Source organism: Canis aureus, chromosome 19, assembly GCF_053574225.1.
Source record: "Canis aureus isolate CA01 chromosome 19, VMU_Caureus_v.1.0, whole genome shotgun sequence".
In the NCBI taxonomy this organism is placed as follows: Eukaryota; Metazoa; Chordata; class Mammalia; order Carnivora; family Canidae; genus Canis; species Canis aureus.
In genome coordinates, this window is record NC_135629.1 from 53,453,402 (window position 1) to 53,480,433 (window position 27,032).

The 27,032-nt window shown below is 52.8% G+C and overlaps 1 protein-coding gene across 4 annotated transcripts in view; it reads left to right on the forward strand.

Moving 5' to 3' along the window:
* ARHGEF18 (Rho/Rac guanine nucleotide exchange factor 18) overlaps positions 1–27,032 on the forward strand; it is an 85,427-nt gene that overhangs the window by 56,280 nt on the left and 2,115 nt on the right. For all 4 annotated transcript variants that reach the window (XM_077860060.1, XM_077860059.1, XM_077860061.1 and 1 more), the window contains 18 exons: positions 8,889–9,027; positions 10,092–10,204; positions 10,364–10,504; positions 12,242–12,492; positions 13,248–13,373; positions 15,153–15,270; positions 16,152–16,400; positions 17,974–18,050; positions 18,989–19,167; positions 19,813–19,904; positions 21,849–22,031; positions 23,263–23,400; positions 23,765–23,886; positions 24,609–24,665; positions 24,759–24,806; positions 24,915–25,385; positions 25,701–26,034; positions 26,836–26,961. In XM_077860060.1, coding sequence (XP_077716186.1) covers positions 8,889–9,027; positions 10,092–10,204; positions 10,364–10,504; positions 12,242–12,492; positions 13,248–13,373; positions 15,153–15,270; positions 16,152–16,400; positions 17,974–18,050; positions 18,989–19,167; positions 19,813–19,904; positions 21,849–22,031; positions 23,263–23,400; positions 23,765–23,886; positions 24,609–24,665; positions 24,759–24,806; positions 24,915–25,385; positions 25,701–26,034; positions 26,836–26,961 — 2,964 coding nt within the window. The remainder of the gene's footprint in view (positions 1–8,888; positions 9,028–10,091; positions 10,205–10,363; positions 10,505–12,241; positions 12,493–13,247; positions 13,374–15,152; positions 15,271–16,151; positions 16,401–17,973; positions 18,051–18,988; positions 19,168–19,812; positions 19,905–21,848; positions 22,032–23,262; positions 23,401–23,764; positions 23,887–24,608; positions 24,666–24,758; positions 24,807–24,914; positions 25,386–25,700; positions 26,035–26,835; positions 26,962–27,032) is intronic.

A 27,032-nucleotide genomic window follows, 5' to 3' on the forward strand; every position in this document is an offset into this window, starting at 1 on the left:
AACCCATTTTTCCTCCCTTTGTGTCTCTCACATGTTGATAATTCTCACACTACCTTAAGCTTTTTCATTATTCCATTTGTCATGGTGATCTGTGATCATGACTCTGAAAGCTCTGGTGATGGTTAGCTTTTTTTTAACAATATAGTGTGTGGGGTTTTTTTTGTTTGTTTAAGATTGATGTTTAGGGATCCCTGGGTGGCGCAGCGGTTTAGCGCCTGCCTTTGGCCCAGGGCGCGATCCTGGAGACACGGGATCGAATCCCACGTCGGGCTCCCGGTGCATGGAGCCTGCTTCTCCCTCTGCCTATGTCTGTGCCTCTCTCTCTCTCTATGTGACTATCAAAAATTAAATAAATAAATAAATACATAAATACATAAATAAATAAATAAAACATTAAAAAAAATAAGATTGATGTTTAGAGAGAGTGCCCCAGGTGCATAAGATTGATTGATTGATGTTCTGAGAGAGCGCCCCAGGTGTGTGTGAGGGGCAGAGGGAGAGAGAGAGAGAGAAGAATCCCAAGTGGATTCCATCCTGAGCATGGAGCCCTACACGGGACTTGATCCCACAACCTGGAGATCATGACCTGAGCCAAAATCAACTGAGCTTAACCAACTGAGCCACCCAGGTGCCCTGACAATAAAGTGTTTTGTTTTGTTTTGTTTTTAAAGATTTATTTATTTATTCATGAGAGACAGAGAGAGAGAGAGAGAGAGGCAGAGACATAGGGGCAGAGGGAGAAGCAGGCTCCTTGTAGGGAGCCCAATGGGGGACTCGATCCCAGGACTGCAGAATCATGACCCAAGCTAAAGGCAGACGCTCCACCACTGAGCCACCCAGGTGCCCTGACAAAACAGGTTTTAAAGAATAATCAAGAGAACATGCTGCTGTCTGTGTTGCTGAGAACAGCCTGTGTTTTTTCCCTCTGGGCAAAGAACTTTTTCCATTTTTCTCTGCTTGCTTCTTATTTTTGTCCCTACCCCTTGCCTGGGTCCCATCGTAGAAATGGCTCTGTGGCATACAGTCTCTGCAGCAGGCCCGGTGCACGCCAATCGATGCCCCTCGCAGCAGTGTGCAGACAGTGCTAATTAGGCTCTGAAGCAGCTTTCATGGCCACGCAGACAGTGCTAGGCAGCCGTGTGCCGAGCTCCACGCCATGGCCCGGATCCCAGCACCCCACCACTGCCCATCTGTCCCGCCACGGCTGTCTGGTCTCGGCAAGCCTGATAACAGGATGGATGCATGTTCCTGTCTCTCTCAGAGCCCAGGGCAGAAGGACAAACTCACGCTGTGTTCTGCAGAAAAATGGCTCTATCTCAAGGAGTTTATTGGTTTGTTTGATAGTTTTACGGAGATGCAACTCACATACCATATGATTCCCCCATTTAAGTGTACAATTCATTGGCTTTTGGTAGAGCTGCAGTCACCACAATCAACATTAGAACCCCCAAGAGAAACCTTATACCCATTAGCAGTCACCCTTCATTCTCCCCCAAGTCCTGCACAACTGTTAATCTATCTACCTTCTATCTCTGTGCATTTGCTGGTTCTGCACATTTCCTAGAGACGGACTCCTACAACATATGATCTTTTTGTGTCTGACCTCCTTCACTCAGTGTATTTTCCAGATCCATCCACATTCTATCATGAATCAGTGCTCCATTCCTTTTACTGCTGAATAATATTCCACTGTATGAATGGACCACGTTGTGTTTATCCCTCCATCAGTTGATGGACACTGGGGTCATTTCCACTTTGGGCTGTTGTGAATGATGCTACTGTGAACATTTATGTACAAATACTTGTGTGGCTATACCTTATCGCTTCACTTGGGCATATACCCAGAAGTGGAATGACTGGAGTGTAGGGTAAGCTCTGTGTTTAGCTATTTGAAGAACCACCAGTTTTTCAAAGTGCTACACCACTGTGCATTTCCACCAGCAGTCCCACAATTTCCACGTGTCTAGATGTAAGAAAACTGCTGCCAAGGGATGTTTGAGGGTCTCCAGGATTTGTTCTAGCCGGTATGGTAAGCCATGCAGGTATGGAAATGACTGCCAGGAGAAAAGTTTGTACTGACAGTCCCCCTACGTCACCCCTTACAGTCACGGAGGGCCACAGGGAGCTGCCCCAGGGTCAGTCAGGAGCCAGAGGGCATGAAGGGAAAGCGTGGGCAAGAACCTTTACTGTGGTTTCTTTTTTTTTCTTTTAAGATTTATTTATTTATTCATGATAGAGGGGGAGGGGCAGAGACAGGAGGAGGGAGAAGAAGGCTCCATGCCAGGAGCCCAACGTGGGACTCGATCCCGGGACCCAGGATCACGCCCTGGGCCAAAGGCAAGCACCAAACCGCTGAGCCACCCAGGGATCCCCTTTACTGTGGTTTCTATGGGGAAGAGTGGGTAGGGCAGAGTAAACAGGTTTAGGACTGACTAGTTTGAAAAATTTCAGCAGGCTCTGGGGCTTAGGGGTGGTCTCTAGTGGTCTGGTGCCTGCCCCTGGGGGTGATCAGGGCAGGACAGTGGTCCTGAATGCGAGAGCCCCACAGAGGAGGGGTTCAGAGTGTGGGCTCTGGATTGGTGGGTTTGTGTATGAAAAGTGTTCTTGCAGGGTGCCTCGGTGGTTCAGTTGGTTAAGTGTCTGCCTTCCCAAAGTCCTGGGATCAAGTCCCATGTTGGGCTCCCTGCTCTGCAGGGAGTCTGCTTCTCCTTCTGCCCCTACCCCTGCCCCTACCCCCACCCCTGCTCTTGCTCTTGCTCTCAAATAAATAAGTAAATAAAATTAATAAAAAAAAAGAAGGGTGCTCTTACAAGCGAATCGTGGACTAGCTCTAGGAATCCACTGGCCCTGAGAAGGGCAACAAGTCCCCAGATGTCAGATCATCGAAAATACAGACTAAGAAGAAACATGGTTGAAAACGGCTGGTCTGTGGCAGAGTCACCAGCTTGTGTCCTGATCGGGCAGTTATTTCCGTGGCTGCACATATTACAGAAAGATTCGATTAGTGATTGTCCAACCCATCTTTTAAAAGTCTCAAGTATGGGATCCCTGGGTGGCGCAGCGGTTTGGCGCCTGCCTTTGGCCCAGGGCGCGATCCTGGAGACCCGGGATCGAATCCCACGTCGGGCTCCCGGTGCATGGAGCCTGCTTCTCCTTCTGCCTATGTCTCTGCCTCTCTCTCTCTCTCTCTGTGTGTGACTATCATAAATAAATAAAAATTTAAAAAAATAAAATAAAAAATAAAAGTCTCAAGTAGTGGGGTACCTGGGTGGCTCATTGTTTGAGCATCTGCCTTCAGTTCAGGGTGTGATCCTGGGGTCCTGGGATCAAGTCCCGCATTGGGCTCCCCACAGGGAGCCTGCTTCTCCCTCTGCCTGTGTCTGCCTCTCTCTCTTTTTCTCTCATGAATAAATAAATTAAATCTTTAAAAATAAAAATAAAAGTCTCAAATAGTTTGAGAGGGGCAGTGGTAGTTAGACCCTCCAGGGGAAAAGTGATTTATCCCCGTTGGGCCATATTGCTGCCAATATACAGCATTATGTTTTCCTGTAATAAGTCCCCGCAACTCGGATACTTTTTAGGCATAGGTATGTAATATAAGTCATAAAGAAATACAAAGAGTATCAGTGTTCCAAAGAAATACCATATGCATTTGAGTAAACAAGGGTGTTCTAAAACATCACAATAATTTCTCATCCGACAACTTTCTTATATGCCGGCAGTTTTCCCTTATTCACAGATTCCGTATTTGCAGGCTTACCTACTTGCTATAATTTATTTGTAACCCCCAAAGCCATGCCTGTAGGGCCTTCACAGTTGTGTGCAGGCATGTACAGTGAAAAATATGAGTCACCTAACATGTGTGTTGCAGGCTGAGATAGAACAAGGTGACCCCCTGCCTTCCAACTTGTACTGTAAACAAGTGTCCTTTTTGCAGTGTGGTTAATGCCATGCTCTTTCATTTTTATGCTCTCTGTTGCTGATCTGGCTGCTTCCCATGGCCCCCAAGCATTGTGCTGAAGTACTGTCTGGCTTTACTAAGTGCAAGAAGGCTGTGATGCCTCGGATGGAGAAAATCCATGTGTTAGATAGGCTCCATTCAGGCATGAATTGTAGTCCTAGTGACCGTGAGCTCAGCGGTAATAAATCAATAGTATATATTAAATAAGGTGTCTTTCAAGAAAAACACGCATAAAACATGGTTACGTATTGATGGGTTGATGGAAGTGTAGGCAGACACTCCCAGGAGCCCAACTTTGCATCTCCCCTGTGAGCAGTGATTCAGTACCACTTCTTCAGTGCCCACTGTAACTTTATAGAACATCGGTACAGTGACAGGGCACCTGAATGGTTCAATGGTTGAGCATCTGCCTTTGGCTCAGGTCATGATCCCAGGGTCCTGGGATCGAGTTCTGCATCGGGCTCCCCAGAGGGAGCCTGCTTCTTCCTCTGCCTGTGTCTCTCATGAATGAATAAATAAAATATTTAAAATTTTAAAAAGAACCCATTGGTATAGTGAATAATGAGAATCAGTTGCAACATTTTGTTTTGACATCATTTAAGATTCACAAGAAGTTGCAAAAATAGCACAGAGGGTCCCAGATACACTTGGTGGAGCATCCCTCAGTGATGATAAACTAACCAATAACCAATGGTAATCCCCGGTCAAAGCTAGGACACTGACATTGGTAGAATATTGTTAACTCAGGGACAAACCCTGTTTGGGTTTTGCCAGTTGTTAATTGCATTCTCTAGTGGGGAGAAGGGAGTATATAGTTCTATTAAAAAAATTTTCTGGGGAAAAAAAAAAAAATTTTCTGGGGATGCCTGGGTGGCTCAGCGGTTTGGCACCTGCCTTCGGCCCAGGGTGTAATCCTGGAGTCCCACATTGGGCTTCCTGCATGGAGCCTGCTTCTCCTCTGTCTGTGTCTCTGCCTCTCTCTCTCTCTGTCTCTCATGAATAATTAATTAATTAATTAATTAATTTTTTCTTAAGATTTTTATTTATTTGAGAGAGAGGAAGCACACGAGCTGGGGGGAGGGGCAGAGGGACAAGCAGACTCTCTGAAGAGCAGTGAGCCCAAGGCAGAGCTCGATCCCAGGACCCTGAGATCATGACCTGAGCTGAGGTCAGATGCTTAACCGACTAAGCCACCCCAGCGCCCCTGGTTCTATGAAATGCTATCCTCAGTATATATAAATCTGAGTAGCCAACACCAGTCAAGATGCAGAACTGTTCCCAAAGAAACAATGTTTTCTTTTTTTCAGAGTACAGTCCAGTGGCATTAGGTGTATTCGCATCAGTGTACCACCATCCCCACCATCCGTCTCTAGAACTTTCCATCTCCCCAGATGGAGACTGTCCCAGAAAACTCTGACACTCCCACCTGCTCCCTGGTCCTTGGTTCCCACCATCTACTCTCTGTACCTGTGGATGGGACTCCTAGGGGGAGGGACCTCATCTAAGTGGATATGTACAGTATTTGTCCTTTTGTGTCTGGGTTATTTTGCTTAGCACAATATCCTCAAGGTTTGTCCACGTGGTAGCAGGCGTCAGGATTTCCTTCTTTTGTATAGCTGAATAAGATGCCATAAAACAATGATTTCTTGCCCTGTTTCATGGCAGGCATTGTCCTCCATTCTACTGGCGGAACACAAAATGATCAGAATAAGTAAATTACGGCATATATTAGAGGGGAGCCAGCTTACCATTCATTCATTCTTTTTTTTTTTTTTAAGATTTTATTTATTTATTCATGAGAGACACCGAGAGAGAGGCAGAGACACAGGCAGAGGGAGAAGCGGGATCCATGCAGGGAGCCCAACGTGGGACTCGATTCTTGGTCTCTAGGATCATTCTCTGGGCTGAAGGCGGAGCTAAACCGCTGCTATCATTCATTCTTTCTGCTGAAATTCTGTCCCTTGTGCCCCCCTTCGAGTGCAGTGGCACCTGGTGTCCCTTAATCGTGACCCTTAGACATGAGTACCTCAAAGTATCTTCTCAAGGATCAAGGGAAGATTTAAGACACCATAGATTTAGTGTGCCCTATCATTTATTAAAATTCTTTGGGAATGGTGATTCCCAAGGGATGTTGATGGTGGCATTTTCTCCTGTGGACTATGTGATTAAAGCAGAACCCGTCGGACTTCAGGCAAGATCTTGGGTCATAGGAAACAGTCTGTCAGCCAGGTGAAGGATTCATTTTAGAGGTTGTTTCATATTTGTACATTCAGGTCATAATTGCCTAGGTGGGGTTTAAAGTGGTGTAGAAATGGCAGGAAATGCCTACCCTGGACCATGGAAGCCTCAACTTATGACTTTCACCTTTATGAATGGGTGTTCATCCATGAATGATACCCTCATCACCTTTGTCTCTGTGATCATAGTAATTGTTAGCCACTTACTGATGCCAGGACCTTTGAAGTCACTGACCAGGTATCACCATCGCCACATCACATGGAGCCATGCTAATGAATGGCTGTGGATATGTGCTCTGTGTGGCATATGGTGTCACACTGCTTAGTGGTTAAGTCTCAGTTGATAAGCTTTGTTCATTACTCCTTGACCAGAAATTTCCTTTCTGACACATACCCACCTGCACATTTGCGATCACCCTGAATTTCCCACTTAAATTTTTTTTAGGGGATCCCTGGGTGGCTTAGCGGTTTAGCACCTGCCTTCAGCCCAGGGCGTGGTCCTGGAGTCCTGGGATCAAGTCCCACGTCAGGCTCCCTGCATGGAGCCTGCTTTTCCAAACTCTGCTTGTGCTGTCTCTATCTCCCTCCCTCCCTCTCTCTCTCTCTCTCTCTCTCTAACAGATAAATAAAGTCTTCAAAAAAAATTTTTAAGATTTTATTTATTTATTTGAGAGAGCAAACAGAGGGAGAGGGAGAAGCAGACTCCCCACTGAGCAGGGAGCCCAATTCAGGGCTTGTTACCAGGACCCTGGGATCAAGACCAGAGCTGAAGGCAGATACTTAACCTGAGCCACCCAGGCACCGCCTGAATTTCCACCTAAATTCAAACTCTCAGAATATTGAATCCCACTCCTCAGAAAAGCCCTTGAGATAAGTCCATTTTCCTCTACTGCTGGTCACTAACCCACCCCAGGGGTCATGGTCTGCATGCCACTACTTTACCTGTGTGATAGAAACCCATGGGTGGGTGCACTGGGGACCCAGGAGCCAGGGGGGAAAGACTAGTGGACAGATTTCTTCCTAATGCTGAAATCCTTGCCTGGCATAGCGCTTTTGACCCCAAGAATGAATGAGCCCAGGAGCCCATCTCAGCCAGACTCGATTTGTCAAATTGGAGAGGGTGATAGTTTGACTCTTCTGAGTTCCATCTTTCCTGTCAGTGGGAAAGGTGATCAGAGAGTACACGCTATCCGGTTCCTACCTTAATGAGCAGAGGAGTATCAAGAACCCTTTGGAGCCCCCGTTGTATGCTAGGCTGGTTTACAATCCTTGTATAAGAAAGGATCGGGGTGGGGGCGGGGGGGATCCCTGGGTGGCGCAGCAGTTTAGCGCCTGCCTTTGGCCCAGGGTGCGATCCTGGAGACCCGGGATCGAATCCCATGTCGGGCTCCCGGTGCATGGAGCCTGCTTCTCCCTCTGCCTATGTCTCTGCCTCTCTCTCTCTCTGACTATCAAAAATAAATTTAAAAAAAATTAAAAAAAAAAAAAGAAAGGATCGGGGGACACCTGGGTGGCTCAGCGGTTGGGTGCCTGCCTTAGGCCCGGGACGTCATCCTGGAGTCCCAGGATCAAGTCCCACATCCGGCTCCCTGCATGGAGCCTGCTTCTCCCTCTGCCTGTGTCTCTACCTCTCTGTGTGTGTGTGTCTCATGAATAAATAAATAAAATCTTTAAAAAGAAAGAGAAAGAAAGAAAGAGAGAGAGAGAGGGGGAGGGAGGGAGAGAGGGAGGGAGGGAGAGAGGGAGGGAGGAAGGAAGGATCATCACCTCTTGTTTACTGTGGAGCTCAAATTTTGTTAGGGTACTTATGATCAGGGGCTTGCATGGCTTCACACCATGCCCTGGGGTCTCTAGGTCCCAGAGTCATCCTGATATCTGACCTCAGGTTCATTATAGCCACGTGGGGCCGCCTCGGTGGCTCAGTTAGTTAGACATCTGCCTTCAGCGCAGGTCGTGGTCTTGGGGTCCCAGGATCGAGCCCCACATCAGGCTCCGTGCTCAGTGGGGAGTCTGCTTCTCCCTCTCCCTCTGCCCCTGTCTTGTTCTCTCTCCTTCTCTCCCTAATAAAGAAAAAAAAATCTATATATTAAAAAAAAAGTCATGCATGTGTGTGATGTCGGCACGAGCCGCACCAAGCGCAGAGCTCCCTATTTAGTGATCTTAGATTATTTACAGTGATTCTAAACTACTCTCTGCTTTTTTACCCCCTGCCAAGGTGGGAGGGGTGTCGGGATTTTTTTGCCGTTATTTTACCAAAGGAGAAGATACTGTGCGATTTCCAACTAAATGGTCACAGTGGGGACCAATTTCCTGCCCTCCAGACCCGCTGTCTCAGCCAATACAGTAGGAGAAGACGCAGCTTTACATTTCTAGAAGGATCACATGGAGGTATAAAAACGGCACAGCCCGGCCTCGCACGGCGCTGGGTCTCGGAGCCCCGACCGTGAACATGGGGAACACGCATTCCAAAAGCAGTGACAGAGACAGCGCGCTCCACGGCCGCCCCGAGCTGTCTTTCTACAGCTCTTTTCCTCGGAAATGGAGCGAGAATGTCTTTCTAGATAACGAGCTGCTGACCACCAAGATTCTCTCCGTGCTGCGGCCGCAGTCGGAACGGGGCTTCCGGCCGGGCCACCTCCGCTACCCTGCCCACTTTCTCAGCACCAACTCTGTGTTTGCCTCTGTCGCAGCGTCCCTAAAGGAGCACCCGAGGGCCACCCTCGTGTCCGATGGCAGCTCCGCCCTGTCCAGGAATGTCGGCATGACGGTCTCACAGAAGGGGGGGCCACAGCCAGCACCCAGCCCGGTGGGAACGGGGACACAGCTTGGGTAAGTGGGGGTCCCGTCCCTGTGCCAGGTGCCAGTGAAGGGAGGGAGGGAGGCAGGGCACCAGGATGCGGCGTTCCACCGGGAGGGACCCCCGCGGATGGGCTCCCCGAAAGGAGACCCTCGGGTCCGTGTGGATCTGCACGTTGGCCCCCCAGCCACGCGGTGAAATTCCTATTAACACTTGCTTTGGAGATTCAGTCCTCTTGTTGATGGAAACCCCATGTGTTCTGAGTGTACATGGCCATTCGGAGCCAGTTTGTTTCATGTTCTCGAAGGGCCCTTGGACAGGGTTCCTGTGCGTGCTCGAGATGATGCTAGAAGTCCCGCTGAAGTGGCCATGGAGGTAGCATCCGTTATTTATGGCTTAACCTCTGTCCTCCGAGGACTCGGAGGTTGTTCCCTTAATCCCTTGCACGGCAGGATTCAGGTAGAAAACCCAATGCTAACAAATGTCATTGTGGTGATACTCCTATGGGTTGGTGGGGAAAGGAGCTGATTATCTTTGTCCACTAAGAAGGGGTGCCCCTTCCACCCTCGACGGAGTGTGGCTATGTCCACCTAACTCTTGCTAGAAAGAATTCCAGGGGCCCCGGGGGCTTTGGTGGCCATTAAAGGAAGAAAAGCATTTAACACCCCCCTTAGAATGCACCTGGTCATTGGACTGAAGTTCATTATGCTGCAGGAAGTCTTGATGTGATATGAACAGATCATCTCCTAATTTTTTAAAAAGGATTTTATTTATTTATTTATTTATTTATTCATGAGAGACACAGAGGGAGAGAGAGAGGCAGAGACACAGGCAGAGAGGGGGAGAAGCAGGTTCCATGCAGGGAGCCTGACATGGGACTCGATTCTGGGTCTCCAGGATCACCCTGGGTTGAAGGCAGCACTAAACCATTGAGCCACCTGGGCTGCCCTCATCTCCTAATTTTTATAGATGATCTGTGACAGAGTTTATATTGAAATCCAGAAAGTTCTCAGATAGATTTGCCTTCATGTGTGCACGTGCGCACGTGTGTTTAACTCCATTTTTTAGAATAATTGTTTTTATGATTTTTGTTTAGACCAGTCACAGGAGAAATGGATGAAGCCGACTCTGTGTTTTTAAAATTTAAGCAGGCAGCCGATGACTCTCTCTCACTTACATCTTCGAATGCCGAGCCCATTTTTGTAGAAGGTACAATCTCAATTCTTTCACGGACGTCATGCCATGTCCACCCACATTGGGAAGGGCTGGGATCCATATCAGTGTGTCCTTGGGATGCAGGCTGGGGGGGCAGCCCAGAGCCAACAAGGCCCCGGCCCCCCAAGCAGCAGCCTCTTACTCTTCCCTCAGACCCCTGCACAGCCTCGCTAAGGAGTGAGATCGAGTCAGACGCCCGTGAGTTTGAGGCGGAGTCCTGGAGCCTTTCCGTGGATGCAGCGTACGCAAAGAAACAAAAGAGAGAGGTGGTCAAGAGGCAGGATGTGCTCTATGGTGAGAAGTTCTGTGCTGTCACACTGACCTTCCACTTAACTTCTTTTCCTCCTTTGTTTTGATGGCTGACACCTAGGAGTCCTCCCCTCTGGGACACTGTGGCCCACACCACCTGCTCTCCCAGGGCAGCCCTGCCTTCCTAGTCAGGGAAAAGATGACCCGGGAGGGCTTTGTGAGAACCATCCCTGAGGATGAAAGTGGCCAAATGCCCAGTCCCGACTCATCCTGACCCTGCTGGTGACTCTTGAGAGACAAGACCTACCCGGGCCCATCCCCACCATCCCTGGTGACCACAGACAGGCTGGGGTGGCTATGACTGGGGGTTTGGGAGGTATGTGACATTGCACTGGCTCCAGGGTGGACACCCCTTCCTGCTGGTTGTTGGGAAACCTGGTTGTGGCCATTGCTTTTGGAACAGAACCCCATCCCAAGGCCAGGTGTCATGTTGGATGCCCCACGTAGGTCCCCCCTAGGCCTCTGGACCCCCCTATAAGCAGGATGATGAAGGCCCCAGACACCCGCACTAGAATCTGAGGCCTTTCTCTCCCTAAAGCCTGACTTGTTCTCATGATTCTCCCTCCATGGGAATCATCCCCAAGACTCACAGTGTTGTGTCGCCCAAGGAGGTATTCTCTGTCCCTTACTGGTGTTCCGTGAGGAGGTTCTGGCATAGGTGTGTCTTCGCTTTCCGCCATGTGCAGTTGGTTGGTGACAGTGGTGTCCACTGGCCCCCATGTCCCTCCACACTCCACACCCTCACCTTTCTGCCCAGGCCAATGTAGCTTGAGGTGTGGGCAGGAGGAGAGTCCTGTAAATGCTTAACTTCAGGGCTCCAGACCACAGGCAGAGATCCTGTAGGGAGGGACAGAGAAGACTGGTCTGGATGTTTCCATCCAGGAAGCCCTTTGCCACATTGTCTCACCCTCTGGGTAAACACAGACTGCATCCAGCCCCCACGGCTGGCAGCCCTGGGCCGGCTCTGTTGACCTTTGTTTGGTCTCTAACAACTTCCAGGCCTTGATTTGAACAACAGATAAACTCCCAACACGAAACCTGGTATTTCTCTGCCTTTTACCAGAGAATTAAATTCTTCACTTAAACTCTGTTTTTTTTTTTTTTGGGTTATGGTGTAGGTCTGGTCACTGGCATATCCAGGTGTGTGAGTTTCACATCCCAAGGAATGGCGTTCACCAGAACATTCTTCTTTATTTATTTATTTTTAGATTTTATTTATTTATTTGAGAGAGACAGAGCACGAGTGGGGAGAGGGAGAAGCAGACTCCTCGTTGAGCAGGGAGCCTGACATGAGGCTCGATCCCAGGACCCCATGATCACAATCTGAGCCAAAATCAGCACTTAACTGACATCAGAACAGTCTTCCTGCTTAACGCAGCCTTGAAACGTCTTCGGTCCTGAAATCCTCCTGTGAATCGGAGGCCCCAGCACACAGCCTGAGTCCTCTCTTGATGTCACTCCAGCAAGGGCTGCTTCCTTACACTGCAGCACTGGGTGGGGAACGGGATGGGAGTCCCCCACACTAGCCCCCCCACCCCACCCACACACACACCCTGCTGGGCAGTGAGACCTCCGGGGGAAGGGCCTCAGTGGAGACCTGGGAGAAGGCAGCCGGGCACCTGGAGGCAGGTGGTTCACACGAGTGCCATTGTGGGATGTGGGAGGAGCAAAGCCAGGGTGCCCGGCCTAGAGTGGTAAGTCCTTTTGTCCATGTCCCTGCAGAGCTGGTGCAGACGGAGGCTCACCACGTACGGACACTCAAGATCATGCTGAAGGTCTACTCCAGGGCCCTGCAGGAGGAGTTGCAGTTCAGCAGCAAGGCCATCAGCCGCCTCTTCCCATGTGTGGACGAGCTGCTCGACATACACAGCCACTTCCTCTCTCGGCTGAAGGAGCGACGCCAGGAGTCCCTGGAGGAGGGCAGCGACCGCAACTACGTCATCCAGAAAATCGGGGACCTCCTGGTGCAGCAGGTGGGCACACCAGGACAGGCACAGGGCCTGGATGAGCCCCTGCCTCATCTCTGTTCCAGCCAGCAGTCCAAAGAACGCGGCCTCTGTTTATTGAGAGCCTGCAGAAGACAGTGGTCCTGGGCCTTTACAGGTGTGCACGTGGCTGCTGGAGACAGAGAGGCCTAAGTGCCAAACGCACTTGTGTAGACAGCGTCCGTCCACTGATGCATTCTGGGCTTTTTCTTTGGTCACTCGGCTGGGTTTTTTTTGTTTTGTGTTTTTCTGGTTTTGACCTCCATGTTTTGGGCTGTTAGAGGCAGTTCTGTGGTAAAGGGTGCCAACCCCAAATTGAGTTCTGAGTTGACCTCTGAGCCCAGGCCAAGGTGGACAGAAGGGACGCGTACCTCCTTGTCTGGCCGCGGAGTGCTTTAGGCATCCTGAGTCCTCTAACTAGAGTTCATTAGAAGAAGACCCCTTTTGCTTTTAAAATGTTTCTCACGTTCTCTGGCATAAATGTATTCCTCCTTCTTGGATTTCAGAGGTTTTACGGCACTGTGACATTGTAAAGCCCGTTATTGCCTTATGGTACCTTGTGATGAGACACCCCTTCTCACCCCCATACTGAAGCATTCCCCTGCTTGAGTACGTGTTAGACAAGAGAGTGGGGTACAAGTGAATTCGAGACGTAATTTAGTAGAGTCCACTGAGCCAGACAAGAGCGCTCCCAGGAGGTTTTCCTGCTCCCTTCTGGTAATGTCTCCGTTGTCTTTCTGCAGTTCTCTGGCGAAAATGGGGACAGAATGAAAGAAAAATATGGTGTCTTTTGTAGTGGCCACAATGAGGCGGTCAATCATTACAAGTTGCTGCTGCAGCAAAACAAGAAATTTCAAAGCTTGATCAAGGTAAAAAAAGGGGGAAGGGGATTTTTTTTTTTTCTTAATTAAAAAATGGATCTTCTTTGCTATAGATTGTTTCCTGCAGGACTATAGACTCTGGGAGAGCTTAAGATGCTAAGATACCTGTTAGAAGTCAATGAGTTTCAAGTTTTTATTACCTTACTACCTACAAACTGGTTCAGAACCCGTCAGTGAAGTCCAGATGTCAAATAAAGCAAAGCACACCTAGGGCTTTGTCCTCGGCCATACCAGCAGGCCCTACTGCAGAACCTGCTGACCATCATTCCTGAGACTACCAAGGGGACACAGGTGTCATTTCAAGGGGCCGCCCTGCCCTAGGATCTGCCCCTCCAGAGCCACCCCTCTGCCTTCAGATGTTCCAGCTGATGCAGGCATAACTTACTCCAGACCTCTGTCCCTCCCTTGCCTCCTTTCCTCTCTGGTCTCCACTTGTCCTGGGAGGCCTGTGAAATGACCCACGCCTGCCTAAGGGTGTGCAGGTGCTCAAAGCCCAGAACTAACAACACAGCATCTGGCCTGAGTCTGCCAAGTTGGGCAAGGCCTCACCTCCTGCATCCTTGAAAACGCACCAAGGTGAAGGCCACTTAGCTGTCAGTGCGCATCCTGTAGCAGCTCTGTCACCTGCTGCTCGCTTGGTCCCCAAGGACTTTATTTTTTTTTTTTTTTTTTTGGTAAGATTTTATTTATCCAAGAAAGACACACAGAGGCAGAGACATAGGCAGAGGGAGAAGTAGGCTCCCTGCGGGGAGCCTGATGTGGGACTCAATCCCAGGACCCCGGGATCACGCCCTGAGCTAAAGGCAGACGGTCCACCACTGAGCCATCCAGGCATCCTGGTCCCTGGGGACTTTATTTTGAAGTGATAGCCGATAGCTAATGGTCTGGAGTTAAGAATGACAGGTTTTTAAATTCTGCTCCATTACAGTTGGAGTGGACAGACATAAAAGAGAAAGGGTCAGTTTGGGGGGTGGGCCCTGGAAGCTCACAAATCCCACAGCACCTTCTGGGCCTGCTCAGAAGTGGCTCTCACAATTGCTGGCATTCCTGGAGTGCATGAGTACAGAGGGGGCAGAGAAGCAGACTGTGTGGAATGTTCTGGAGAAACCGTTCTCCACCCTGGCGGGAAACGGCTTCGGATGACTGCTTCTTGGGTTCTCAGCCAGAGGTGTGCAGCAGGGGCCAGCAGGGGGCTGACCCAGAGGCACAGGCCTGATGTAGTTCCAGAGAGTTCTGACAGCCATCAGTGAGGGCCTTCATGTGCGGATATGGGGGCGCGCATGGGTGTGTGCATGAGCCCACTGCATACAGCTTGCCGGGTGATTCCCTACCGCCCCCTGGCTGGCTCTGGTTTCTTCTTTTTTTTTTTTTTAAGATTTTATTTATGTATTCATGATACACACACAGAGAGAGGCAGAGACACAGGCAGAGGGAGAAGCAGGCTCCCTGCAGGGAGTCCAATGCGGGACCCGATCCTGGGACTCCAGGATCATGCCCTGGGCTGAAGGGAGATGCTCAACCACTGAGCCACCCAGGCATCCCAGTTCTGGTTTCTTCTTAACAGGTTTTATGGGGGGCCCTTCTTTACAAGAGGGGAGGCTGCCTTTGTTTCTGTGGCCTTTCTGTATACAGCAGGCGAGCCTACTTTCAAGTGTTCAGTGAAATAGCAAAGAGAAGAGGTCCTGGTGAGCTGAAAAAGGAAGAAGCCCCAGCCAATTTGGCACGAGATGGGAATGCCAACAGGGCATTTTGTTTCCCATTTCATAGAAAATTGGCAACTTTTCCATCGTGAGGCGGCTTGGCGTGCAGGAGTGTATCCTTCTGGTCACTCAGCGCATAACCAAATACCCCGTGCTGGTGGAGCGCATCATTCAGAACACAGAAGGTAAAGTAGCTCTCCTCCCTGCCTTTGCCCATTGCTGCTTTGAGGGGCGATCTCTGTGTTTCTGCCCCATTTTAGCAGTGGATTGGATAAGCACCCCTCTATGCTCCATCCCTGCTTGTCTGGATTCATCGCAGCTCAGCAGTCATTAACTGAGCTCCCCTCATGCTGAATCCACTGTGCTGAGTGCTGGGGTTTCTGACCAAGAAAGATGGGGTGCCAGGTCTTATTTGCCCACTTTACCCTGCAGCCCCTGGCCCAGGCTAAGCTGAAAGAGGCCCTGGGTCATTATCTAGAGAGTAAATGAATGTTGATCCAGACAAGTACAGTGATGGCCTTCATGTCTGGAACCTGGGGGGTTGGGGGCAGAGGAAAGAGGGCAGCCCAGCCCAGCCCAGCCCAGCCTAGAGTTCTCAGAGGCCAGGCCCTGACCACACCTGCCCACACCTCCCCCAGCTCCCGGAGATTTGGGCCCTGGGAGAATGAGCAAATTCTCCTGTATGGAAGCCACACTCTTGAGTTGAGAGGAGCCAGCTCTTGGTAATGGCAGGAGGAGGAGGGAGTCTTTTATGGAGAGCTGGCAGGCCTAGTCTGTTTACCAAGGAATGGCCCCAGGGCTATGCGGGGCCATGTGTGTCCCTTCAATTGCACCTTAGCTTCTGCATCCAGTGGAAGCTCCATCTTGGCAAAAACCGAAGGCCCAGCTGCTGCCTTTAGTTTGGAGAGGCATTTACATCTCAGGAGATCCAAGGTAGAAGGTGATTCTTGAAGGGTCCTCTGAGCAGTGGCTTCAGGGCACAGACCTCATAGACCCCAGAGCGTGTGTCCACGTCTGCTGTGTCTGTGAAAGGGAGCAAAGGCACTAACTCTGCTGTGTGTGACAGCTGGCACAGAGGACTATAGAGACCTCACCCAGGCCCTGAACCTCATCAAGGACATCATCTCCCAAGTGGATGCCAAGGTCAGCGAGTGTGAGAAAGGCCAGCGCCTCCGGGAGATCGCAGGGAAGATGGACTTGAAGTCCTCCAGCAAGCTCAAGAACGGACTGACCTTCCGTAAGGAGGACATGCTGCAGCGGCAGCTTCATCTGGAGGGCACGCTGTGCTGGAAGACCACGTCGGGACGCTTGAAAGGTAAAGCCCTGTCCCTAGCCTCTGCAGGGGGGTCCTCAGACTCCTCCCCTACATGTAAGCCCTCTCGGATTAGTGGCACCATTCTGGACTGGGGCGGGGGGTGGGGGGCACCAGCTGACACAGCCACAGCAACCTGGCTGCTCCGGGGCCCAAGGGGGTTGTGCACCGAGTCAGAATGAGACGGGCAGCCAGGGGTGTGGTAAGGATGAGATTGAGATAGTCGTACCAGCACTCCTGTCCTCAGGGCTTTGAGGTACCCACCAGGAGGGCCGCTAGATCCAGAGAGCACCCTGAGCCCTTGAAGAAACCTGAGGCATCAGGACACCCCAGGTTTGTCAGAAGCCTCAAAATTCTAAACAAGCAGCCGCTGAAGGGCCCCAGTGTGGTAGACACCACTCAGACTGCTGGCCTCTGTGTCCCCAAGCATCCCACTCACTGCTCAGGGGGCCCTTTGAGGCCCACCTCCAAAATCCACGGTCTACTTCCAGACCAGAGAGCACTCGGGACTCAACCCTGAGCTTCCTGGCTCATTTCATGAACTTCTAGAAACATCCTGACCTGGCCGTTGACATCAGCATCTTTAAAGATCTTTAAGGGAGGGCGCCTGGGTGGCTCAGTGGTTACGCATCTGCCTTTGGCTCAGGTTATGATCCCAGTTTAGGGATCGAGTCCCACATCAGGATCCCTGTGAGGAGCCTGCTTCTCTGCCTGTGTCTCTGCCTCTCTCTGTGTGTCTCTCATGAATAAATAAATAAAAACTTTTAAAAAAATAAATAAATAAAGATCTTTAGGGGAGCACTTGAGATGGCCAGTGACCATATATATGTTTGTCCGTACTTCGCACAGGCAAGCATCCCAGCAGACGATTTAGCGCCTCCTGTGTGCTGGACACTGAGGTGGGTGGTGGGAGACCCCTCCCCTCAGGGGGGTTCCAGTCAGTGGGCAGAAAGAGAGAAAATAAGGAAACAAATAGCAATTAGGGAAAGGTGCAGGATGCTTCAGAGGGAGCCAGCAGGCCACAGTCAAGGGAACTACGTAGGGAGAGGCTATCTGTTCTGGGTACTGGCGGCAGAGGCCACTCTGGAGAGAGGGGTGAGGCTTACGCTTGCCCAGATGCAGGTGCTCCGGTAGGACGTTCAGTTTAGGATTTGCACTTGTGTGCCAAAGCTCTGCTGTGAGAGCTCCTGCAGGGATGAGGCTCGCAGCTGGTGGCTCAGGCCCCAGCTGACCTGAGAACCAGAAGAACAGGGGGGCAATTGTCATTTGAGAAATCAGCAACAGAATCTCAAAGACCACACCTGCAGGTACCATGGCCCGGCAGCAGCGCAGGAACCTGCAAGACGAGACTCCAGCCTTTGATTTGTGCTAAATGTTGAAACGCAGGCAGTGATAGAAAGTAGTGAGGTAGACAGAAACCCGCAGGCGCCCGCAGGAGCATCGAGGGGGTGGGCTGAGTCGCCAGGACTGCACCCCCCAGGGCTGAAGCCTTTCCGGGACGCGTCCATGGCCGCCTGGCAGGACCCGTGTGGCCCTGCCACCCCATGAGACGTTTCCTTCTGTGCTTTCTCATTAGATGTTCTTGCTGTCCTGTTGACCGATGTGCTTTTGCTGCTACAAGAAAAGGATCAGAAATATGTCTTTGCGTCTGTGGTATGTATCCTGTCTCTGCAGACGAAGGGTCCCGCCCACCGTAGAGACCTTAGGGGCTGATTGTAAAGCTACCCTCACAGAAGGCGGCCAAGTGGAGGGGCGACTGGGGGTGGGGGGCACCTCCACAGCAAGACGGGCAAGCCATTAGAGACCAAAGTGGCTGGAAAAGCACATCTGTGTCTTAACCCACCATCCCAGGTCCTCCCAGGGGCCAGAAGGTTCCAGACAAGGCAGGAATAGAATTTTCCTGTCTGGATGCCTGGGGAGGCTGGCTTCAGGGGCTCGTGCAAACATCCTGTCCTGTCTTTGCCTTCATGTTTCTGCAGCTCTTCCTCTCTCAGGGACTCCAGCTGACTCTATGTCCTGTCTCCCCTCCGGAGTCGGATATCAGTCATCCTGGATCGCCCTTACGCCGTAATGACTTCATTTTACCTTAATCACCTCTGTAAAGGCCCCATCTTTAAGTAATCACATTTTGAGGTGCCAGGAGGGTTAGAGCTTTAACATAAGGACACAGTGAGCCCATCACAGGCACTTAGCGTCCATGTTACTGGGCTGTCGGAGCATCATCTCTTGTAGGATCACAGCAGAGTGGGAATACTGCTTGGCTCTGGCTGTTTGGGGCACAGAGTCAGTAGGAAGATTTATCTGTGATTATATACTACCTACCCTAGACCTTCCGAGTTTAGTACAGTGGCACGCATTACCGATTATAAAACTAGTTTTTAATCATGGTAAGCAATCCTATTAAAAGTATATGAGGATATCACCACAAAAGTGTCTTTTCCCCCGCCAGGTGGCAAATATCTCTGCTCTGAATTATTTGAAAACAAGTAGGACACGGACGTGCCCCCACCCCCCACCTCCTTCCCCTCAGGTTCTCGGTTCCCCAGCTGCTCAGATGCAGCAGGGTGAAAGGTGTCCTCCTCACCACACAGGACTCGAAGCGCCCGGTCATCTCGTTACAAAAGCTCATCGTGAGGGAAGTGGCCAACGAGGAGAAAGCCATGTTTCTGATCAGCGCCTCCCTGCAAGGCCCGGAGATGTACGAGATCTACACCAGCTCCAAAGAGGAGAGGAACACTTGGATGGCCCACATCAGAAGGGCTGTTGAGAGGTGAGAAGAGCCCGTATGTGCATTCCCTTCCCTGCCAGCCATCCTGCCCTTACCTTTGACAGTTGGCAGAATCAGCTGTGACCTTGAAGTACCTGAGAAGGTGCTGGAGGTCTCAGGTGGGGGGTTCAGAAAGTGACACCTGACACAGGGGCCCGACGCCCTGGTTGGAGCAGGTTGTGGCATCCTGTCTTTCCTCCTCAGGCCAGGGGACCCTCTACGGGCCCCAACCCCTGGTTCTGCATGATGCCTGGCGTCTGGTCCACCTGACAGGGGAAAGTGGTCCAGGCCTCATGCCCAGTCAGCCTGCTGCTCCCTCTCTTTATGCCTACTGGCTTCCTGAAGCCGCAGCCTGCCCAGAGCTCGCTCAATACTGTTTCAGTTCTGCAGGTGCCCTAGGAAATGAGCCATCCTCAGTCTCCTCCCCTACATCGTGGCCAGGCATGTAAGCCTGTGGACGCTTGGAGACAGGATAGATGCCGATGGCTGCCTTCCTCTTTTCCCTCTTTTCTCCTGCACCATTAACAAGCTGTCACCCCCAGGACGAGATGCTCTGAGCAGCTGGTTCTGCAGACAGCTGTCAGCGCCCGTCACAGAGGCCAGCCTGCCTGAGAAGCATTATTGCCCATTTGCCCCCTCTCCCCACAGTTGTCCGGACGAGGAGGAGGGGCCCTTCAGCGAGGCCGAAGAGGAGAAGAAGGGTCTGGAGGCTCGCGCCCTGAGACTGAGGGACTTCCAAGGTAAGGGGAGTCCGCCTGGACCTCCATGCCCACCACATGTCCTGCATATGGTGAGAAGAGTGCATGGCACCCTCCTTGTGCAACAGGCCCTGGGACCACCAGCAGCATCTCTGTCCTGCCCCATTGGGATTGACCACAGAGCAGATCCCCACCCAAGCCACCAGGTGTTTTGCTGGGGGCCCTGGCAGTGAGGCTTTGTCATGAGCTAGTGATCTTCTGGAGGGGGTGGCCCTCAGGGCCCCTGAGCCATCTCCAGATACTCTGGCTTTGCCCCACACCCTGCCCCTCCCTGGGTCCCTGTTCAAGAAAGATCCCACTCTGGGCGTCCCAGGTCACATACATAAAAACCCCAAGGGGAGGCAGAATAGCACAGGACCCCACAGCCTCCTTCTAGAGCCTGGCAGACCCAGACCAGCCCTGGCTTTGTGGCTGGGCACCTCAGCTTCCTCCTCCCTGTTTTAAGTTTTTTTTTTTTTTAACTACCTTATTGAGATAGAATTCAGACACTCTGCAGTTCATCCATTAAAAGAGTACCATGCGGTGGCTTTTAGTATCTGTCATGAGATTGGGGCAACCATCACAATTTTAGACCATTTTCATCCCTCCAAAATGCATCTGCACCCTCATTAGCTGTCCCTGCCTGGTCCTTCCTCCCTTAGCCCTGGTCACCTCTGTTCTACTGTTGCTATGAATTTGCCTATTCTAGGGATCTTGTATAAATGGGAGTCTTGCGATATTTCTCCTTTTGTGTCTGACTTCGCTGTGCATGATGTTTCAAGGTTTCAGGGTTCAGCCACGTTGCAGTGTGTGTCAGTTTCCTTCCTTTTTAAGGGTGGAAACGGTTCCATTGTAAGATGCACCACATGTGTTTATCCACTCTCCTCCTTGGTTCTAACAGATTCCTGTGAGATTTCAGTGAGGTCATTGCCAAGAACAATCCCTGGTACTCTGGTCTCAGTCAGCCTCCCTCGTCCCCCTCACTATACCTCAGTCATTTATTTTTAAATTAGGTAGCATTTAGGCAGTAAGTTACATAAAACTAGGTAGTATAAGTTTTATTTCTCTTTGTGGGGAGAGGTGTATGTTTGAAGGTATTCATTCAGTAATAGAAACATCCAAAAGAAAGGCGAGGAGGATTGACATCCCACTGACCCTGGAAGCACAGTGCCAAAGCAATGTTCATTCAGACTCTTTTTCCTGCCGGGTGGTATTAAAACACATGCCCTGTGTAGACACGTCTCCTTGGATGCCACAGTCCCCCACAGTATCTATCCCTCGCTCATTCCTGACAAGATCCTTACTGCATTAGAAATAGAATCTTCTTTATGGAGATCGCCTTTCCCATCTTGGATCAAAAGCTGATCTCATCCTTCACACCGGACCATTAGGGATGCTCACTAAAATCAGGAGCCGAGCCGGGCCACCCCCTCCCACAATGATCACCTGCACCCCGTGCGTTCCTCCAGGGTGATGAGGAGAGAAACAGAAGTAAGGTCATGATTGGAAGGGAAGGGACTGAATTGTGTTTTGCATGTGACATGATTATTTACCTAGAAAATCTGATAGAATCAACTAGAAAACTTTTGGAACCTGTGAGGGCACCCAGTAATCCAGCCAAATGTGATGTGTATACATGGGCATCCAACAGTGAGAAAGTTGCTGTTGCAGCAGCAGTAACGACAAAAAAGCATAAAACCAGAGATTTGTAGAGGTTTGGCCCAAATGCGTGAAGGATAAGATGATGAAGTCTTAAAAGATTCTCGCTTTGGCCCAAACTAATAGACTGGCCTGTTCTGATCCTTGGCACATACCCCGTGGTGTTTGGTTTTTATAATCGGGGCGAACCATCAGAAGACAGGGCCATGCCCTCACCTGCCCTACAGGATGTCGGACTAAGGGTGGGCTGCGGGTGGGAGCCAACCCTTGCCTTCCATCACTTTGCAGAGCGATTGAATGTGAAAGACCAGCAGATTGCACAGAGCCTTGGCGAGAAGCAGCAGATCTACCTGGAGATGGCGGAGATGAGTGGACTGGAAGACGTTGCACAGTCACGACTCCTCTTCCGAGGAGGGGATCCCTCCGAGACCATGCAAGGAGAACAGATCCTCAAATCAGCCATGAGTGAGAGTAAGGAGCCACACCTGGGGGCCCTCACTGGGCGCTGGCCACGGGGGTCCTGGTAGGTGGGGGGCTGTTCCAGGACAATATAAGACCTGGTGTGGCCAACTTGCCACCTTGTCTGGGATGCGCTCCTGGCTGATTGGGCAGGCGTGCTTCCAGGAGCAGCACTGACACCCCACCCCCTGGCATCAGCTATTGCCAGAAGGTCTTTAGACACCACCAGCCCCCGCCACCGACTTACACCACCTTCTCCAGGGAGTTCCCTACATGTGAGGCAGCACGGTGCTAGGCCCCTGGGATCTGAAGTCAACCAAGACAGGTTCCCCACACTCAGGAGGTTCTCCTTTCTGAGAAGTGGTTCCCTGGTGACATCCCCAGAAATAAGCACACGTCCACATTTAGGGGTCATTTCAGAGGGCTGCCCATACCCAGCTGAAAGAGGCTCCTGAGCACAGCAGCCACAGGAGGGCGCCGATGAGTCCATGGCCTGCCTGCCTGCCTGCTTCATGGAGCCCCTGGGAGCCCCTAGTGGCCCCCACACAGCTGCTGAGCCAGCCCCACGTGAGGCCCAGTGGGTGTCAGGCCAGGCAGCCAGGCAGCCGGTACTCATTGGGTCCAGCAGGACGGTTGGCACCACTCTCAGTGGCAAACAAGAGAGACAGCTGCTGCCCTCCAGACCTTTCTTTCAGCGTCAGGGAACACAGATCAGAGGGGCTCCTTATGGACTCTGCTCCTGCGGTCTCCTTTCCTCCAGCCAAACTGACCTTCTTCCTCACATTTCTTAAGTGGCTATTGTTCTCAGCCTCCCCCCCCCTCCAAGGGCCCTCTCGTTTCCTGCACCTTGGCTTGAAATATTCTCCCCACCTCCAAACACACTTTGTGTGACCTGTCCTGCCCTCAAAGGCCACTGTCCCGTAGCCTCCAACCAACTGTCTGCATGACTGTCGACACACAAGCACACACCTGAGTTCTTCACTAGGCCCCACGCATCCCTTGCCCCTCCCTCCTGCTGCCCCACCGGCCAGCCTCTCCTGCAGACACAGTTGGCATGTCCTGGTTGCAGGACCTGAAATAAGGGAATGCACAGGTCAGGGGGCTGAAGTCATATGTCAGGTAATTAGAAGACCATGACCAGCGCCCTATAGGCTTCTCAGGCCTAGGGCCTCATGCCTCCCACACCTGACACCCATGCCCTGGCTCCATGGGGTAACTCAGTTCCTCCCATCTCCTTCCACAGTCGAGGACATCCAGACCCTGATCTGCAGGCAGCTGGGCAGCGCCAATGGCCAGGCGGAAGACGCCGGAGGTTCCTCAGGCCTGCCCCGCAGGGCAGAGACCTTTGGGGGCTATGACACAGTGAGCAGCCCCAGCAAGAGTGAGTGGTGCCATAATCTACCTGGGGCTTCTCGGGGCCCCTCCAGAAGATGAGCAGCAGCAAGAGGTTGTGCAGTTTCTTGGAACACTCCCTTTGCAGAGCCAAGGCTTTGCTGCTGGGCGTCTCTGCTACTGCTTCCCCTCAACAAGTATTAACTCTCTAGTCAAGTTCTGGAATCTTCAGGGTACTGTCAGTCGTGCTCTGACGGCATCACACAGACCAGCCCCTCCGTCTCCTGCTGGTCTCTGTGTCTCAGATGCCACCATTGTGGCGCAGGTCCCAGGGGAGCAGATGGGTTTGGGGGGCCTGGTCTGGACCCCAGTGGGATGTGCAGCATCCTCACATGCCTGATTGGGCTTTTCAGATGGCATTTTGAAGAAGACCTGCAGCAGCGACCCCAGCCCCCGAGACTGGCAAGGCCCAGTGAGCAGCCCAGACTTGAAGCCCAGCAACACCTTGGGGGCCTCTGAGGAGGCCCCACCTGCAGTACGTTGCTTCCTTGGGATATTCCTTAGCCAAACACAGAGTCAGCCCGGCCCCTTTTATAAAAGCATTGGCAAATGTGAACAGCCTTGGTTTGGGGCTGTCTAGTTTTGCCGTCTCCAGACGCATAGCGACAAGTGCCGTTCCACTGTGCCATGAAAGCATCTCCGCCCAGATGCACATGTGGGCAGGTGGACCTCCACGTTCCCTCCCACGGTCCCTGGGAATGGTACGTGGTACCCAGGAGGGAGGTGAGGCAGGGGCCAGACCTGGGCAGTAGCTATGGCTGCTTCAGCAGTCAAGGGGCACTTTGGGGACCGTGAGCACGGAGCCTGCACGTGTGTCCTCACGCCCACGATGCTGAAGCGCCTGGTGGCTCCCTCCAGTTCCACTCCGGGGGCCCACCCTTACTAGGCGCTAGGGCCAGAGCAGAGGTCGGGCTAGGGGCTGTGAGTGTGAGGCCCACTCCTGCTGCCCATTGTCTCCCCTGAGCCTGCGCACAAGCTTCACCCCCTGAGAGCTGTGGTCTGACCTCCCAGCCTCCCCACGGTGAGCCCAGAACAACTGCCTTCCCACCTCCTGGAAGGCTTCCGGTACCCTTGTTTTCCATACAGCAAGAGTCATCCAAGTCAAACGACCAGGCAGGACTCGGTGGCCAGAGGGGGTGTCTTGTTGATAATAAGCAGGTCCTTAGCTCTTTGTGTTTGACGCTGTTTTCTCTACAGGGCCCGGTGCCGGGTGCGGATTGCGGCCCTCATCTGCCTGCTGTCCTGGAGTTGGAGGTAGGCTCGGGGCTTGTGCATCTCCCCAGGGGCCGGTATGCACACCCCTCACTGTTGTGCGCCAGGAGCCAGCATCTCTATCCCTCTCCACAGCTCGTCCAGCGGATCCAGACCCTGTCCCAGCTGCTCCTCAGCCTCCAGGTACGGGAGCCTGCGACCATACCCTTCTTTTCTCGCTTGAGGTTGAGATCTGGGGAAGGGCAAGCCTCGTCCTAAAATAGGCCCCTGCCCCACCCTCTCCACTTGCAGGCAGTCATCGCCCAGCAGGACAGCTACGTGGAGATGCAGAGGGCCTCCATCCAGGAGCGTGAGAAGCAGCTCCGGCTGCAGTCCACGCGCGGGAACATGCTGCTGGAGCAGGAGCGTCAGCGCAACTTCGAGAAGCAGCGGGAGGAGCTGGCCGGCGTGCAGAAGCAGCAGGGCCGCCTGCGGCTAGAGCAGCAGCGCTGGGAGCGGGAGCGGGAGCGCCAGCAGCAGGAGCTGGACCTGGCCGCTGCCCGGCTGCAGCGGCGCGAGAATGAGTCACTGCAGCTGCAGGAGCAGCTCAGCCAGGAGCGCGAGAAGCTGGAGCAGCAGCGCCGGGCCTACCAGCACGACCTGGAGCGGCTGCGGGAGGCCCAGCGCGCCGTGGAGCGCGAGCGCGAGCAGCTGGAGCAGCAGCGGCGCCTCAAGAAGCAGAACACGGTGCCCGGGGCCCTGCCACCCGACTCGCTGGCAGAGGTGAGGCCTGGCCCGACGCCCACCATGGGGGCGAGTACGCACGTGTGGCTGCGTGGAGCGTGGGCTGGGCCTGTGCTGGTGTACGTGACGTGCACATGCCTGAGTGTGACTGTGGTGTGCATGTCCGCGGTCAGTGGCAACTGCATGGGCCCAGCTCCACTCTACCCCCAAACAGAACCTCCCAGCCAAGAGGTTAGGTCGCACGAGTCCCCAGAGAGAGGAGGGGGTCGACGCAGTTGGGGGGGTGGGGTGCTGGGCACCGTGCAGATCGGAGGACAGTGACTTCAAGGGATGTGTCACCTGTTGCTCTTCCAGGCCCAACCCCCAAGCCACACTCCCAGCTTCAATGGGGAAGGGCTGGAAGGGCCCACCACCCTCGCCAAGGCGCCAGGGCCCCGGGTGAGCGTGCTGCTGTCCGGCTCGGGCCCCGAGTTCACGGAGCGCCCTGAGGTGGCCCGCCGGGACAGCGCCCCGACAGAGAGCCGGCCAGCCAAGAGCGACGTGCCCATCCAGCTGCTCAGCACCACCAACCAGATCCAGAGGCAGGCGGCCGTGCAGCAGCAGATCCCCACCAAGCTGGCGGCGTCCACCAAGGGCGGCAAGGACAAGGGCGGCAAGAGCAGGGGCTCCCAGCGCTCAGACAGCTCAGGTGAGCATCCTGCCCAAGGTGGGGAGCCTCAGGTGTCTGCCAGCCAGTCCCTACGGCCCTGGACTCACTGGGCCTCATGGGCAGTTTGTGAAACCAAAGCGGCTTTCTGTGAGGAAATCAAAATGGGACCGCAGGACCACCCTCTGGAGGGGGCGACAGGAGGAAACTGGGAGGCACGGCTGGGAACGCTGGGCTCCGTGGCAGAGGCCAGGCCTCTCCCCATGTGCATGGCTCTCATCCAAGAAGGAAAATTAAAAAGTCAGATTCCAGGTCTTGTTCCTTCCTTGGCTCCCAAACGGGGATTGGAGGCAAGGGAACATCTTGGCAGTTCAGAAAGAGCAGCCTGGATCCCTCAGGGACAGCCGAGGCAACCAGTAACACTCCCCATTGACCTCGCCCCCCGTGCCGATTCTAGCACCCAGGTCTCTACCGTGTCCTCGGTCCACAGAGGGGACACTGAGGCCCTTGCGTAGAGCACCCTGCGGTGAGAGGGCTTCCTCACATGCTGCCAGGATGCGGGCTCTGGGTGAGGGGAGCCAGCCCTGGAATGTTCCCTGAGGAGCTGGGCTTGTGTCCCAGGACCACCAGGACTTCGAGGATCGAGGATCAGGGGGCGGGGGCGGGGCTCTGGTCTGGTGTCATCGTCTCTGGGGCGTCACGTCTGAGTGGGTGTGTGTCCCCTGGCATGGGTGCTCGTGGGAAGTGTCAAGGGGTGGCGGGGGGAAGCCCCTGGCCAAAATGGGGGCTGCTCATGCACCCCAAACAAGAGCAGCCACCCCAGGCCGGCCCTCCCTCCCTCAGCCTCGTTTGACCTGAAGCAGCAGCTGCTTCTCAGCAAGCTCATGGGCAAGGACGAGAACGCGTCTCGGAACCGCCGCTCACTGAGCCCCGTCCTGCTCAGCAGCCACAGCAGTGTGGCCCCCCCAGGTGAGTGCAGCCCCCCGGGCAGCAGGGACCCTGTGGTGCCCGGCGGCTGCTGACAACCACAACTCTCTCTT